The sequence below is a fragment of the Callorhinchus milii genome, unplaced genomic scaffold (genome assembly GCF_018977255.1).
Source record: "Callorhinchus milii isolate IMCB2004 unplaced genomic scaffold, IMCB_Cmil_1.0 Scaffold10, whole genome shotgun sequence".
Taxonomy (NCBI): Eukaryota; Metazoa; Chordata; class Chondrichthyes; order Chimaeriformes; family Callorhinchidae; genus Callorhinchus; species Callorhinchus milii.
The window spans coordinates 6,044,811-6,062,336 of record NW_024704751.1 but is presented as its reverse complement, the minus strand read 5'-3'; the positions used below and the strand labels follow the sequence as shown (position 1 = coordinate 6,062,336).

The 17,526-nt window shown below is 49.1% G+C and overlaps 1 protein-coding gene across 1 annotated transcript in view; it reads right to left on the bottom strand.

Moving 5' to 3' along the window:
• sez6b (seizure related 6 homolog b) overlaps positions 1-17,526 on the bottom strand; it is a 154,397-nt gene that overhangs the window by 5,512 nt on the left and 131,359 nt on the right. The window contains exons 10-17 of the mRNA XM_042338562.1: positions 14,419-14,615; positions 9,947-10,141; positions 6,236-6,427; positions 5,423-5,617; positions 5,110-5,148; positions 4,455-4,572; positions 3,452-3,554; positions 1,337-1,402 (exon numbers count right to left, since the gene is read on the bottom strand). Of these exons, the coding sequence (XP_042194496.1) occupies positions 1,337-1,402; positions 3,452-3,554; positions 4,455-4,572; positions 5,110-5,148; positions 5,423-5,617; positions 6,236-6,427; positions 9,947-10,141; positions 14,419-14,615 (1,105 nt within the window). The remainder of the gene's footprint in view (positions 1-1,336; positions 1,403-3,451; positions 3,555-4,454; positions 4,573-5,109; positions 5,149-5,422; positions 5,618-6,235; positions 6,428-9,946; positions 10,142-14,418; positions 14,616-17,526) is intronic.

The window sequence follows — 17,526 nt, the reverse complement described above, 5'->3', positions numbered from 1 at the left end:
CAGAACACGTGCAATGAAAATACTTTTCATTGGACATTAGATGACTTGTGCACTCGCTTCTTGTTAGTAAACTGTAGATAGATTGCATTATTGACAAGAGTGGATCACTGGCTCTTTCTTTGCCCCTTTTAACATTTCATGTGCAGCTATCTATTGCTTAAGGCGTCTTGACATCAGGTGAACTCTTCCTCTTTATTTTGACATCAGGAAATCTTGAGGTACAGCCCAGCATTCAGTGCCTCGGGCAAGATTCCTAGGATAATTGAAGTCATGCTCATCACTCATCTTTACCCCTTCATCTGTAAGGCTTGGTGTAACACACCATCAGTGCGCTTTGGGTGGTGGTAAACCTTGTGTTTGCCTGTGGACAACTTTGCTAAGCACCAGCCCCCAAATCCCGCTTTGCCTTTGGGACCCTACCCTGCCTGAGGGGCCGCCATATAAACACAAGTTGTTGTTGTTGCCTTTCAGCACCGCGGGCTAAACTTGCGACATTTCATATTTATCACATTGCATCCGTTGCGGCACAGTGCGAACTGCGAAAAACATGCTTTCAGACCCGCCAAGGGAGCGAAACAAAAAGAGCCCTGGTTCAGAGTTGCAAAGGGGACGATTTGAGGCCAAGCACCAAGGAAGTATTGCTTTACTTTTAGGGGCATTTGATTGTAATGGAGCCGGGGTTACCGACGGAGGGCGGTCGGGGATGTGAAGCTGAGACTCATTTAAGAAACAGCTCGAATGTAAATCGGTCGCTCACTTCATGGCTGGTTGTGGTTTGTTTGCTGTGTGCCAACTGGCTGCCGTGTTTGCCTACAAAAATGCCCAATCACTACGCAAGCACTACAATAAAATCCTGTGGAGTGCTTTGTAACATCCTCCTGATGAGAATTAGTATTATTATTAATAATACTTATTATGTTATTACAGTTTAAATCACTCCATAGAGGTAGTTTCTAAGTGGTATTCAGTGATGGGTCAGCCAGACCAATATTATTATCTTTAGTATTATTATAAATATTCTGCCCTTGAATTATATGTCAGGTGTGAACAAAACACCTGATCCATTGCCATAGACCATGATCACCCACAAAATACACAGTCAATTCACGTTACAGTATGTTCCGTGAAGCGCTTTGAGACGTCTCGAGACGGTAGTGATAGGGCGCTATATCAAATGCAAGGATTATTATTATTATTACAGGGTGCCACGCAGACACAGCTGTGCCAACAATTGTTTTGAAATGCCGTAACCCTTTTTTTTTTTGGCAGCCAAACAGTCGTCGTCACTGGCTTCGAGCCACATGTAAAAGTCAGTTTTGGTGCAAAGTTCTGTTACCTGCTCCGCTCCGGATGGATTGCTGCTTGCCCGTTGCAGAAAATGGTGGCAGGTTTGTCTCAGAGCCTAGCCCCACATAATCAGTAAGGGAAAAGCACAAAAGAAAGGGGTAAGAAATAATGAACAACGGCAAACGCAGATGAACGGATGCCAAGCACTTTAATAATAAATTAATATTCATTCACAGTGAACACACAGTGGTGAAAAATCACACAGTCAGTCCAGCTTTCGAGTAAATAACAATCATGTGGTGAGTAGGTCTTTCTGCACTGTACAGTTCTGTCATTTCAATTGCATTTCTTTTTCCCTCCCTCCCTCCCTTCCTCCCTCCCTGCCTTCCTTTCTATCAGAATTAAGCCCTACAATATCAATAAAACACAAGAAGCTTTCATCCCGTTTCTTTCCACATACATTCCCCACCTCGTCCACATTTTTATGTCACCTAGGATAAGTGGACACAGCTATCTGGAGACAAGATAATTGCAAAGGAAAAGTAGAGGGCTTTAAAGTTACAAAAGGATTCGCTAAAGTGGACATAAATAGGCTGCTTCCTCCCGTTGATGGGTCCAAAATAAATACGATAGCCAATAACAGATCTAAAAGAGAGTTTAGGAGGAACGTCTTGACGTAGACAGTTGTGAGAATATGGAACTCACTGCTGGAAGTTACGGTTGAAGCAGAAAGTATCGATGTATTTAAGAAGGAACTTGATGCATTTATGAGGGAGAAAGAAGGGGAATATAGGAGAGGGGCGGGGGGCCCGTGTGGTGTATACATACCAGCACGGACATGGATCGAAATGCCTGATTCTGTGCTGTGAGGATCTATGTAATTCTACATAAAAATTACCTCCTTAACTCGAATGAATTGGCTACTCATTGTATGTTTACAAGATCTTGTTGGTGCAGGTTAGCCTTGACCTACATAACATTGTTCCTCTACATAATGTTGTTCCTATACAACACTGGTCCTACATAATAACACTGTTCCTATTTAACACTGTTCGCTTTGTTTCAACGTCTGTTTCATTTCGTAAAGTGCTTTGCGATGTTCATTTGATGTAATAATGCAAGACGTTACTATGGATCATAAATTTAATATATGCTGTGCAAGTTGGGGGGTTGGGGGGGGGGGACATGGTTGAACATTATTGAATATAATGTAAGGGGGTGATTTAATCGAAATCCGCAACGCAGGGGGCTTGAACCCACAACCTTCTGACTCGGAGGCGAGTGCTACCCACTTGAGCCACAGGCTGACGCTCAAAGGCTCCAAACGGTTAGAGCTCGATCCTTCCCAAGTAGCCAATTCCCCTAAAGCGCATCGAGACATCCTGACATTAAAGGCGTTGTATCAAATACAAGGATTCTTCTTACTATGTACTTGCAAAGGAAAAGTACCAAATGTCAGAATTCTTAACGTAAAAGTAACAAAAAAAGAAATCCCTATTTTTTTGTTCCTGTTTAACACTGGATGGTTTTCCAATTAACCCCTTTGAGGTTTTGGACACCTGCGTGGAGCCATTTTATTGCACTTCAACTTTCAGGAATACAGCAATAGTCACTCAGCATCGACACCCAAATGCCTAGGGAACATCGCACAACAAGTCACATTCAGTTGTTACTCAATGAAGAAGTTTATATACACGGAAAAAAAACATAAAACACAAAACAACCCAACAGATTACAAACACCTGGTTCAGGTATGTTCCCTCCTCCCACCCACCCCGATAAGGTAATGCGTTCACAGACGGAAATGAAAGGGAAAGGAGAGGGTGGCGGGGGAAGAAACACACGTACACGTACACGTACACACACACACACGCGCGTGCACACACTAACGTGTCACTGAAAAACGCTAACCGAAAAAAAAAGAAAAATAAATGACGGTGGTTAAATCTGGATGTGAAGAACCTGGTCAGACGAAAGACTGATGGATGGTTGGATGACATCGGTGAGTTTAGTTTTGCTTTGTTTCGTGTTTTGTTCATGCCGATGGCAATGGAGCCGGTCGATGGATGAGCGGGAGGACGTGGATGTGATTGATGAGAGCCGGTCAGGTGAGCACGTGACTGTCGGGCTCCATCTCCCTCAGCTGGAGGGGCTCAGTACTTACTCCAGTCTCGTATATGGGGTTGTCGAAGGCTGACTCCACCGTGATGTGGTCGTACGGGTGTGAGGTGGCCAGCGGCAACCTGAGGGTCGACTTGCTCTGGAACCTGAACACAAAAAGGCGAGGCGTAAGACACGCACGCGCACGCACAAAAGCGAGCGACCCGGGTTCGATTCCTGGGCAGGGCGAAACGTTGGGCAAGTTTCCTCGCTCCGCACACACGTCTCTGTTTACCCAACGGTAAGAAGGAACCCGGTTGTTAAGTCGATTGGCGGACTCGCTTTTCTGGGGGGTTAATGACCCCTTCAAGAAAAAATAGTAGTAATAATAATAAATCAATAAATCGGTCACTCAATCCACGACTTTGGGAGACCCCGCTGCTGCGCGCAATTGGCTGTTGGGTGTCGCCCACAAAATATGCAGTCACTACGCTTTACAGTACATTCTGTGAAGCGCCGTGAGATGTCTGGAAGACGTGATGAGGCGCGATATCAGATGCAAGGATTATTATTAACAACAACAATTACGTAATTGTTGTAATTGTAATTGGGGGCCATTCACAGCCCTGTCGCACATAGAGGACTTTTGCTCAGCAAACAAAGAGCTGCTTCACATCTGCCCCCCCACCCACCGCCCCCCCCCACCGCCCCACCGCACTGCAGCTCGACTCACCCCACCTTCAGGAGGTGAGCTTTCAGCCATTCCCCCCACCATCCCTTCTCTGGAATTCCACCCAGGAATCTGTCTGCCTCTTCCCCCCCCACTCCGTTCCCCACGCCCTGCTCCATTCCTACTTTCAAAGCCCACCTCAAACCTCAACTCCTTGACTGCACTTTCGGTCATCTTCTCCGTCTCCCCTCCCTCCCTCCCTCCCCCCCCCCCCCCCCCCCGCCCCAGATCTTATCGCCGTGGGGAGATACAGAGAGAGGTCGCTGTGGGGTGCCCTCCCCTCTGCTCCCCTCCTCTCCGCTCGCCCAGGGCTGCGGAGATTGCCGCTGCGACTTACTTTGTGAAGTAGACGTAGATGCCACCGATCAGCAGAGCGACGATGATCACGGGGACGAAGATGACGATGGCCAGGTTGCTTCCTTCCATCTGGTTCACTGTGGCTGCAGCCTTAGCCACTGTGTGTGGGTGTGTGGGTGGGGGTGTGTGTATGAGTGGGTGTGTGTGTGGGGGGGTGGGGAGAGGAACACAGGAAAATTAGTTACAGGAATTTGGGTGAAACAATTGTCCTACAGCTGTTCCTCGCTCTGACATTACAGCAACGACTTGCATTTATACAGCGCGACCTCACTTGGGTAATGCCTCAAGAGCGCTTCACAACAAACAACAACCACAACGCATTACATTTACACGGCGCCTTTCACGTCGGGAGGACGTCCCAAATGCGCTGGACAGTCAACGAATTGCACCCGAGTTGCGGGTTGGGATCAGGAGGGGCTGGAGGGCGGGGAGGGTGGGGGTAGGAGGGCTGACCGAAGGTGCAGTCGAAGAGGAGAGTCTTGCTGGCAGAGGGTGTAGGTCACAGTGAGGAGTGGTCGAATACGTGCGTTTTAAGAAGGGACTTTGAAGACAGATAGCGAGGGGTGGGGTGGGAGGGGGGATTCTGACACCGACGGTAGCAGGGAGGAGGTGTTGGGGACGTGCAGCTGATTTACCTTCAAGCCTGCGTTCGTTGAAGTACTGGTCGTAAGCGACTGAAACAAAGACAGGAGTCTGGAGTTACACTTGCCGAGGAGCAACGGAACATGAACTTTGACTCTCGATCCACCCGCTGTACGCTTAAGATTGGTGTCTGGACTGTAATGGGGGCTAATTGTCCACGTCCCACCAGAGAACCCTCCCCAATCTCTCCACCGCCGTCACATTCACTATCATGTGATACAAGGCAAGCCTCCCCCCTCCCCTCCCCTCCCCCAGAGAGAATGAGTATAAGATGGTTCCTCCTTGGTAGGACGTTTCAGCTGGTACCTTTGCAGGATGGAGGTGAACTGCTCCACTGTGAAGGGTGTCCCGGGATGCACCTGAGGGAAACATCTCCCGTCAGATGGTAGCCCTCGTAGCAGGCAAACCTCAGGGTCTCGCCCGCTTGGTAGAACCTCTTCTCCGTTGCCTGGTAACCGTTATCAGGGGCGCCCGGGTTGTGGCAAGGCTCGAAGACCTCGGCTGAAGGCGAGAGGAAAACCCGTGAGAAACCCCCCCCCCCGAAAATACACAGCGTTTCATCTCAATTAATAATGATTAATCCTCTCGCATTCCGCGCTGCGCCTCCCATGTCGGGAGGACGTCTCCAAGTGCTTGGCAGGACTTTGCTGTTAAGCGCAGTGACTGCGTATTTTATTGAACCCCAATATGTGCCCAGTGGAGGATGCCAGATGATTATTTGCTGTTGTAGCCCTTTTAAGTACCCCCTTATTTCCCCCAAAACGTCCCACAAACAGCCATGGAGTGAATGACCAAATTTCTCGAGGGGAGATTTTCCAGTTCCTTAAAGTGGTGGGCGGCGGGGGGGGGGGGGGGGGAGGGAAGGGGTTGGGATGGAGCACTTAGATTGTACACCCGTTCATTTGCACACCTCTGTATCGGGTCCTCATGCTTGTGAGGTGAGCCGCGAACCACTACTCTACTGGACTCCACAATGTCACGCGGGGAGGAGAGGAGGTGGGGAGTCAACAGAGTAGATCTTGAACCTCCTTTTCCTCTCCTTTCCTTTCCCCCCTAACCCCGTTCCATCCCCCCCCCCCCCCCCCCCCCCGACCCCACACCCCCATCCATCGCACTCACGGATACACTTTGGGATCCTGTCGCTCCACTTGGGGTTCCCAGACTGTCTGTTGTAACAGGTGAGGATGTTGCTGCCGGTCAAAGCGTAGCCCTTGTCACAGATGTACTGGACGGTGGAGCCGATGGAGAACTTGGCGTCCGAAATGATCCTGCGGCTGTGATCCAGGTCCCCAGGGTCGCTGCAGAAAATAACTTGGAAAGAAAATGCCCAGCGCAAGGTTACGAGTCAAACCACCAGCACTGACTTGTTCCCGTGTCCCCAGTCGGCCCCCAATGTCAGGCAGGAGAGCTCTCTCTCTTTATAGAGGTCACGTTTTAAGTGTGTGAAGGACGGAGAGGAATCGAAGGATCCTTTCCACTCGGCTCCTGCTAATGCCCGCAAACAATGCTCTCCATTGCAGACCTCCATCGTGTTGCTCCTCCCTGCCTCTGCGACCTCCAAAAACCCTACCAACCTATCTACTCCCTCCGCTCGGCAGGCATTGGCCTGTTCCATGTCTCCACTCCACCAATGGAGGTCAGGCCTTCAGCCTTTCTACCCCCACTCTCTAGAACTTCTTCCCGGAACCCGTCCGCTTCGCCCCCTCCATCAAGGCCTCCTTCAAGGCCCGTCTCAAGACCTTCCTCTTCGAACGCACCTTCGGTCATCCTCCCACCCCTACCCTCCTTGCCCTCCACCCCTCTTGACTCCAGCCCACTGCTCGGGAGCAAACCCTTGAATGTCCAGCATTGGGACGTCCTCCCAAAATGAAAGGTGCGATACAAATGCAATTTGGTGTTCTTGGTGTTGCAGATAAAAAGCAAAGCTTCTGTCTGTGCGCACAAGAAGCTCTCAGTAGAACGACTGGGAGACTGTTAAGTGCGGTGATGGGGTTCTGCGTGCACCTGACATTTGGTTTGGCCGGAATCAAAGTGATTAAATGCACCCTGCCTCAGTGTATCGTAAAAGAGAACTTTTTACGATAACCTGAGACACAAGGCATGAGCGTACGATGCTGGATAGCTGTAAATGATGGACCTCTGATAGAATCCATTTAAAATATAAAAATCCGATGGGACTCGTAAACCGCGAGGGCAAAGTTCCAGCGTTTTATGAACTTGTGTTGAGCTTGGCCAGTTGAGTTACGACTGGCTCAGCACCGCACTGGTTTTACTGTATAACTTGGTCATCTGTAAAGCAAGCAGCCTGGCTGCCTAACAGCCTCAGTGATAGAGTAAGTGGAGTTCAAATGTACGGCATTTCGATATAGTTCCTTAACACGTCGAGGTGTCCCAAACCGCTTCGCAGAATTTTACTGTGATTGCAATAATAATAATAATAATAATAATAATTCTTGCATTTGATATAGTGCCTTCTTAGATCGTTGGGCGGTCTCAAAGCGCCTCACAGCATGTATTAAAGTGCTCCGAGACTTCATTGTACGCGTAAGTTGCCATATAAATGCAAGGTGGTTATTTGCGGTCATGGTTGTTTGTGGTCATAGCCCTTTATTTCCCAAAGTAATAATAGAACGTAGCGGCTTATCACGTCTTCGGACGTCTCAAAGCGCTTCGCAGAATAGGCTGCAAAGCGAATTGGCCGTACGTTTATTGCATCCATCTCCCCTTTTCGGGGATCCCCAGTGGATCCTGCCGGTGCGGCCCGCTGGGGTGAGAGCGTTCCGCCTTTATCGGCCGACGTGAACAACGGCGGCTAAACGTTCCCAAGTTAAACGCGACCCGCGATCGCGTTACGCGGGGCCATTTATACGTCCCGTCTTGGCGGCGGCGGCGGGTGGGTGGGTGGGGAGTGGGTTTCTGATTATCCTCAAACAGGGTCGGGTGCGATGTGCGTCGTACCCAGCAGGTGGCGATAACACCACAATAGATTCCGCTCGGCACCCCCCCCCCGCGCCCCCACCCCCCCACCCACCGCCGCCGCCAGTTTAAGACTTGTCGAGATGCAGCTTCGTACAATTTTGCCAAATTGAGCATGACATAAAAGATTTAGAATGCGTTTAAGTAACAGGCCTTTGACATTCTGTCTCCCGCGTGCTAAACGGAGCGTGCACATTGTTTAGACAGAAGTCACTTAGCCAGGGTTTGTTTGTTTACCGCTTGATTGATATGCAGCATTCCCCCCCCCCCCCACCCCAAAAAAAAATGCAGAAGCGACCGGGTTATCGCTCGGAGACGTCCTCCCGGCACGTGGAAGGATTAATAATAATAATAATAATCCTTGCATTTGATATAGCGCTTTTCACGTCGGGAGGACGTCCCGAAGCGCTTCACAGAACACACTGTAAAGTGAATTGACTGTATATTTGTGGGCGAACGCGGCAGCCAATTGGATTATCAATGATCGTCGTTATTATTATTATTATTATTATTGCTGTTGTTCTTTCGCGCTGGACCAGGAAACTTCGCTCCCTCGCAACATCGGCAGCTGGAGACATCTGCGCTGTGACGGAGATCAAGGTGGCCTTTGCGTTCGTCCCCTTGTCTCCTTTGGTGCCAAGTGCGGGTTTGGTTTTTACCCCCTCGCAGGGGGGAGCCTCTTACCTCCCCCCCCACCCCCCCACTTTGTGTCGAGCTGCCTTTGCGCCCGAGGGCTGTGATTGACACCTCGCGCTCCCGCCGCACGTTCATGAAACCTCCCGTTGAGCTAACCGTCCCCGCTGGCCGGCTCTTACCCCCTCTTACGCGCTGAGAGTCTGCGATCGCATCGTATTCGGGAGTTCCTTTGCCGATGACGAGGAGCATTGCAGTGAATTGATAACTCGTGGCTCCAAAGGGAAAAGCGGCGAGTTATCAGGAGTGGCGAGTGTTAGGGAGAGCGTATAAACACAGCAAATAAATGCAACCGGGATATCGACAGCCCGATGACTTAACTGGGAGGGAGAGACAGGTTAATCCAGGGTCGAGTTATGAGGAATTTACTTTATTGCACCACAACAAATTGCAATTATCCGCGCGCCCTTCACATGGGGTGGTGTTTTGAAGCTCTTAACAATGGCGTGGATTGTCCCACAAAAGGAATTAACTCTTTCTGCTTTTACCACAGCTTCACTTGGCGGCTGTTTGAGAGGACGTCCCTTTTTGGGGCGCTCAGAAAATGCACAGTCGCCGCACTTTACACCCGCGAAACGCTTCGAAATGCCCCCCCACCCCCCCTCGACGTGAAAGGCGCTGCGTCAAACGTAAGGGTTAAATGTCAAGTATTTTTTCACTGCTGATCCGGTCCCCCTTCGAATACACGAAAAATAATCCTTGCATTTGATATAACTTCTTATTACGTCGTTGAATCTCTAGAGCGCTTCACAGAATCCATCGTAAAGTGGATTGACTGTAGTTTGTGGGTGAATCGCGGCAGTCAATTGCACACAGCACTGTCCCGCAAACAGTTGTGGACTGAGTGACCAAATTATTACTTATCTTTTCTTTTTGAAGGGATTATTAGCTCCCGGAAAAGCGTTCCGCTAGTCGACTAACAACCGGGTTCCTGTTTACTGCTCGGTAAACACAGGCGTGTGGAGTAAGGAAACTTGCCTAAGGTTTTGCCCCACTCGTGAATCGAACCCAGGTCTTCTCGTTTGCGAGGCGAGCGCTCTTAACCAATACGCTGCAGGACTTCACAATAATAATAATCATAAAAATAATAAAATGTGAGGGAACACAGAGAGAGAGAGAAAGACAGATGGAGAGAAAGAGAGAGAAGAATAAGTCACTCACTCTTCTCACACGCTGGGGTGTCTCCGCTCCATGACAAATCCCACTGGCACATGAGAATATCGGCGCCCACCAAATCGTAGCCAGGATAGCACTGGTAAGTCACCACGGTGCCGTGGATTAATTCCGGGTGTGAAGTCGTCTTCCAGCCATTGAGAATCTCCGGCAATTCTGGGCACGTGTCGTTCCTCAGCACCTCTGCGGGAGACAGTTACCGGGTTGACCAAGGACACACGGCGCCGGGCACATTCGCCGGGATCCGAACAAACAGGGCTCTGTTACACGGGGAAGGGGTGAGGCAGGGGCAGTGGGGAAAGACCGAGTCCTGCAAGCTAAAGGTCTAGCTTTGGGCTGGAGATGACAGCAGTTAACTTGCCAGACAGCGTTCTCAATGAGCACTGCGAGTGGCTTTACCTGGTTAAACTCCAGCAGTTACCCAACCTCCCCACCACCACTCCCAAAACTCCCCCTCCCTCGTCACCCCCCCCCCCTGCCCCCAACGCCCACTCTGGGGTCCTCTAAGTCTTGGTTCTTACCAACCCGCGCTGAATACTCTCCGTGATTAGGAAAGCAGGGCGTGAGTCGCTAGGGAGAGAGAGAGAGACAGAGAGGGAGGTAGAGGGGGATCCATTCCAGACACCCATGTGTAGTTAGCGGGCGTAGACAGAACACTCAGTTCGAACACTCTTTAAGCATGGCAATGGGTTTTCACGTGTATCAGACACCCGGCTGCCCACACAAAAAAATACATTGCAAAGTGCTTCCAGTTTCTTTTGTCCTCTCTCTGTTTCCTCTTTTTGAATTATCATTGCCACAGAGAAACACTTGAGACATAGAAAGATACGAGGACACAGTCTGAAACGGTAATCTCAAAAAGCCTAGCACCTAAAAGACACAGCTCTGATAGGGTATGTCATGACACCTCTTTATTATACATATATATATATATATATAGCAGTTGCAAAGGAAATATCACTGGATGCTGGGCTGAGCGACTGTAATTATCTTAACTGTTTCTTTCCACGCTCTGGCTTCTCGAACAAGCTCTGAAAGTGGCTCAAGTTTTGTTAGCTGTCCTGCTGCTACCAAGGGGATAGAGCTCCCCCCCTCCGCCCCACACCCTTACCCCTTCACCCCCCACCAACGCCCCCCGGATTCAGCCAGGTGTCTCATCATGGCAGTCGGATGTCATGTCCCAAACCATATATGTATGACTGTATCCAGCCCAGAGTTCTACCTTTGCATGCCATCGGCATATGGAAATTTTCCCACATTTGGAACAGAATGTGCACTCTTTCTCTCTCTCTCTCTTTCTCCCCCAAGAGAAATGCACCCTTGTTACCTATGCCCAGAGAGTATTAGCCACAGGTTGGTGAGAGCCAAGGCTTGAAGGGGGGGAGACCCAGAGTGGGAGTTGGGGGAAGCTACTGAAGTTTAACCAGCGAAAAATGCATAGCTTGGGCACTAAATCCTACTGGTTAGGGCTTGACTCAGAAATAATTTAGATAATAAATAATAATATAATCCTTGCATTTGATACAGCACCTTATAACGTCTTTGCGACGTCTCAAAGCGCTTCACAGATTATACTATAAAGTTGATTGAATGTTTACTTTGTGGGCGAAACACGGCAGCCATTTGCAGTGTCCCACAAACAGTCGTGGATTGAGTGACCAAATTTGTCTTATTTTTTTGAAGGGATTATTAGCCCCCAGACAGTGATCTGCCAATCGACTAACAACCGAGTTCCTACTTATTGCTAGGTAAACAGAGGGGTGTTGAGTAAAGAAACTTGCCTAAGTTTTTATCCTGTCCGGGAATCGAAGGGCAAATGGGTCTTTAGAAAGAGAAGACTTGTAAAGCTCACGGGGAAGGAGGTTAGACAAAACAGACAGGATGAACCAAATGGCTCATATATATGCATTAAGGGCCACAAGACTTTGGAACGCAGTTCAGCGCTGATCTGAACAATCGCTCACCTCAACAATTTGTTATTGTTCAAGTGGTTTTTGTGCATAATCGGTGACTAAATGTTACCCGGCAATTTATGCGCTCATCTTACAAGCTGTGAGATATTTTAACTTGCCAGCTAATTGTGCACAATTAGCTGTTTAAGGCACGCTAATGGTTACAATTCAATCTGGCTCAATTAACATTCCAATAATTAATCTGCAGATATGCTGGGGCTAACTGGAAATGGATGCGCTGAAGGGAAAGAAAAAGATGAATGAACGAGCAGTTTATAAAACCGGCTTCCTTTCCTCAAAGTGCAGTGATGTACCTCGCATCAGTGTTGTTTTACTGCCAAGGAATTTCATCTGGCAAGACGGGTTTCTACCCCCCACCACCCCACCCTCACCCCACTCCCCCAAAGTCCTGACATCGACTTGGTAAAGCTTTAATCAGTCACAGAGGTAGGGAGGAGCAAGACCGTGTAGGACTTTAAAGGTGAGGATGAGGGTCTTGAACTCGATCTTCTGGGGAACGGGGAACCAGTGAAGCCGGGCGAGGATGGGGGTGATCGGTTCACGGAGCTCAGCGTGACGATGCAACAACAGTGACTCGCACGTGAAAAAAAAAGTGGGGTATTAATATTATTCTTAATAATAATAATGGCGGGTCATTCATTGTTGATACTGCAGTCGTTATTACTGGCTCGACTGGGAACCGTCTCAACAGAGAGCCGTCCGAGGAACTTTGATCTGTCCTTTTGTCCTTCCGACATGAAAGGCACTAATTAAATGCAATTGTGTTGTTGTGGTGGTGGTGGTTGAAATTGGGTGTTTCGAGGCTTGGCGCCGGGTTTGTTTTGTGCCAAACGGCAGCAGAGTTGCACAACATGGTTGAAGAAGAAAAAGGGGAAACAGAGAAACACAAGCCTTTTCACACCGGTTTCCGTTACCGGGGCCGGTAATCGGTGGCCCATTGATCGGCTGTCAGTCCGTGCTCCCGAACCAGTCAAGTTAGATTCAAAAAATAACATCACCCTCCCTCCTAACAGCTTCTTCAGTGAACAGAGCAGCGGGGAATCTCATTACCGGAGGTGTTAGAATTTGACTTGAAATAATATATCGTTTCTGATCCCTTGCCACCTGCCTCTCAAGCAATTAACTTTGCAACTCACGTCCCGCTGCTAATTTTCTGTCTTTGCACTTCATAATTCATTGGAATCTCTTTATTTCGAAAGTGCCCTTGAACGGATCTGAACCAAACCAGGTTTCCTTACCTTGGCAGCGTACGTTGAGGGAAATACGTTGGGTCTACAGTGAACAAAAAATTACATTCGGACTAATTTTTCCCCTTGAAATTGTACGATACAATTCACGCCTGTATGAAATTATGATCTGTATCGAAGCTGTTCTAAAAAAATGATAGATTCACAGATGGTGCATCTCCAAAACAGACCACTGTCCACAACATATCATTGGGTCAATAATAATAATAAGTCGAGACGTCTCAAAGCTCTTCACAGAATAAGCTGTAAAGTGAATTGACTGTATATTTTGTGGGCGAAACGCGGCAGCCAATTCCGCACAGCGGCGTCCCACAAAACAGTCGTGGATTGAGCGACCAAATTATTATGATTATTTTTTTTGAAGGGATGATTTCCCTCCAATCGATTCTTGACCGGGTTTCTATTTACTGCAAGGTAAGCAGAGGCGTGTGGAGCAAGGAAACTTGCCCCAATGGAGTTTGTTCTCATTTGCCGCTGGAAACCATGGCCATCGATAGTTAGCATCATCACGGAAAGGGCGCGACCTAGTTTTTGATGGCTCAGGACTGAAATCGGTATGAGCATCCTGGGTCATTATAATTAATTGTCAGAAATGTCTGCTGGAACGATTCTCAAATTAGCCACGCTTAATGAAACAACAGAACAATTAGTGCGACGGTAATAAATTGTTGGGCGGACGTTTAAAAGTTACTGCGACTTCTTCGCCAGTGACTTGACGAAAGATAACGCAAACGGAAAGGAAGGAAGGGGAAGGGGATGGAGTGGGGGGGACTGATTATTATTTGGTGTGGGAGGGGGGTGGGGGGGAGGGGGGGTGGCGGGAGACTTATGAGAGAAGTTTACAAACTCAACTCAACTCCCGGCAGCAACGTCTCAATCAGCCGCAGAACTCCCTCCCTCCCTCCCCCCCACCCCTTTATAAAACGCTTCATTATAACGTGGCTTCTATTAACTGAGTTGCGGATTCTGACCATTAGGTATCCTTTCCCCACCACCCACCACCTCCCCGCCCCCAAAAAATCCCCCCAAATGCTTCAAAACGCACTTTCATCACTTCCTGCGTACATCACTGTCAACGTTTCCCGCGTACACCACTGCCGTCACTTCCTGCGTCCATCACTGACGTCACTTCCCGCGCGATGGAAGTGGGCCACTTTTTTCAGCGCGGGAAGCTCTATCCGGCCATCGGTTGTGGTTTTTTTTTAAAAAATAAAGGAGCAAACGGAGACGCCAAACTCACCGTAGAAACGAACCACAAAGCCCTGTTGATAGCCAAAGACGGTGGTGGCCGGGTCAGACTGGAACTGCATGGTGACGTCGGCCATGGAAGTGTAGAGCTTGAAAGGGCGGCGAATGCCCGAATACTGACCCAGAATACTGGCCGTCAGGTCATCCCCATCGTAAATGGTCAGCACGTCATTCTCCCCCATGTTCATCCTGCAAGAGGGGACGCAGATCGTCAGCCAGGAGGCTGGGAAACGTTCCTTAAACTCTTCGGGATGTAAGCGAGCAGAGCGGGTCCTTCGGGAGTGAGTGAGTGAGCGAGAGAGAGAGAGAGAGACAGTGTGTGTATGTGCTCCACTCCAGACCTGGACGATTTTCCATGGGTTTTGTGGAAGTTTCTGTAGTTTGACTCTTGATGACAGTGATGGGTTTCCATGCACGTCAGACAACCTACCCGGCTAACTCAAACATCTCCGACTGTGGCCCCTCGTTCAGGGCGGATCTCGAGTATTTTACGACGGTTTTTGGTTTTGCCCGGAAAATACACAGTTAATTCGCTTTACAGTGCTTCCTGTGAAGCGCTTTGAGACGTCTCCGTCACATGCAAGGATTGTCTCCCGCGGTGCTACTCGGAAACGCAAGGGGGTTTGAAAAGGATGAAAAACAAATATGGCGAAGCTGGCAGGCGGAATTACTTTTCAATAAACAGGAGCGGAAACAGACTTGCAGGAAAGGTCAGGGAAAGCAGAGAGCTTGCACGGGCTTTGAAAGGCAATTAGAGCGTTTCTGAAGCAAAGGCGCGAGGATTACAATAACACGGCAGGAGACGAGATCCGAAAGAATCCTGACTTGTGGGCCTAATGGCTTTTCCTTATGATTCCATGCTCAACTTATCATAATCAAAAAGCTGCCTTGATCCCTATGACTAGCAGATGAGTTCACCGGTGACACTGAAACAAGAGCTAAAACCCACCGTCTCTTCAACAAACATCGCAGGCTTAAAATATCCACCCAGTCTTCCAGACAGCGATGTCAACGGCAAGATCTGCGGGTTTTGGCTGGTTAGACTCCAGCAGTTGCTCCCAACGCACACTCTGGGGAACGCTGCATTGTCTGAGGCCCCATCCTGTAGATGAGATCCTAAACCAAAGTCCTCCACTGGGCCTGTTGGGGTGACGTTAAAGATCCGGCAATGCCACTCGAAAAGAGAAGAGCGATTCTCTCTCCTGGTGTCTTGGCCAACAATCCCCCAGACAGTATCAGCCACTCACTCGATTGACGGCTGTCTATCTGTCGGGACGTTGCTGTGTGGAAACCGGCTGCTGTGGTCGCCGACAGATTACACACATCGACCACACTTTACAGAGAGTCCCGGGAAGCGCTTTGCAGCGTCTCGAGAGACAGGGTCGGGGTTTTTCCACAGTTCGGGGTGATCCTGAATTGTAAGGTGAAACGGTCTTACAGGCTAAGTTTAAGGTGAATTGTCACAACTCGGAATTCTCTTCCTTTCCCTCACCATCTCTTTATCTATCCCCCGACCGGCCTCAAAGCCTTCTAGGTTCTCATCTCATTCACACAAGCTGCCGCAGTGTGCCTTGCCAGCGTCCCTATCTGCGCACAGCTGTCTGAATGCAGGCACAATGTCACCTTGACAACGTTATGATGTAAAGAGGTTCCCCCCCAGTGTTTTCTGAGAGAGGGAGAGAGCAGAACGGCTGAGGGATGCTTTCGCGCCTTATCACGTCGTTGAGACGTCTCAAAGCCCTTCGCGGGATACGCTGTGAAGTGAATCGGAGGCAGCGGAAGCAGAAAGTGTCATTTTTTTTCAAAATCAAATTAGATAGATTTCTGCTGGAAAATAATATCTCGGGACACAGAATATAGTTTGGGACACACATGGCAAGCGACTGCCAGGATGGTGAAAGGTGAACTAGATAGACCTGGGTCTTCTTTTGCCCAGCAAATTCTTATGTTCTTATTTTTTTTTGAAGGGATTTTTAACCCCGGAAAGTGATCCGCCAATCGACTAACAACCCGGTTTCTACTTACTGCTACGTAAACAGAGGCCTGTGGGGTAAGGAAACTTGGGAAACTTGCCTAAGGTTTTGCCCTGCCCCGGAATCAAAACCGGGTCCTTTCGCTGGCGAGGCGAGCGCTCTAACCACGACACTGCAGGACTTCGCACTGCTATCTTCAGGCACATCCCTCCCTCTCTCCCTCCCCCTCACTCCCCCCAAATCCCACAGCGGAAAGGTACAGGCAAACGGGGAGGCAAAGGTGGAGTGATTACATCAATAGTCCACTCGGCAGGTTAACAAGCAGTGAGAGGGAGGAGTGTGCCGGGTGCAATGTGTATGGCGACAGCAGAAAATAAAAACCTAATAAAAGTGACAAACTACTCGAGTAGAGTTGCTGGTAGTTACAGTATCACAGAGCACAGCAGAGGAGCTGAGGACGATTTCAAGGCTGTAATCTCATTTTATGGCTAGGCACAGTTTGATCTTCACCCTGGCAGTTTGAAATTACAGTGAGCGAAATGCCTCCCTCCTAATTACTCCCCGGATCCTTGGTCTCTATTATAAACCACTGTGAAGCACTCTGTCATCCAGGAAAACACACTGCAACACTTTTCAGTCAATCGGTCACTCAGTCAGTTATTCGGTACCACACACACACACACACACACATACACACAAATAAAGTTCAGATACAGGGCTACACTCGAGCAAATGCTGCTTCTGACACATGCCCTCCTTCCCCTCGGTTCCCACCCCCAGCTCGGGTGTCCATCCAACACCGTCAAGCACTTTGAGATGCCCTCCTGACGAGAAAGGCGCTGTTTAAAGGCGCTGTAAATTGCATTGCCTTTGGTTGAGCACCTTTCACATCAGGAGTACGTCTCAAAAACACTTTGAAAGGCTCCTACTTACTGCTAGGTAAACAAAGGCGTGTGGACGGAAACTCGCCCAAGGTTTCGCCCTGCCCGGGAATCGAACCCAAGTCCGTTCGCTTGCAAGGCGAGGACGCTAACCACTATGCTACGGAACTCCAGTTTATCAGCGTCGACAGATTCCTGGGTTCCCAACCGAGAGAAGCTGAGCTGTGAACGCAGGGAGGTGTCATC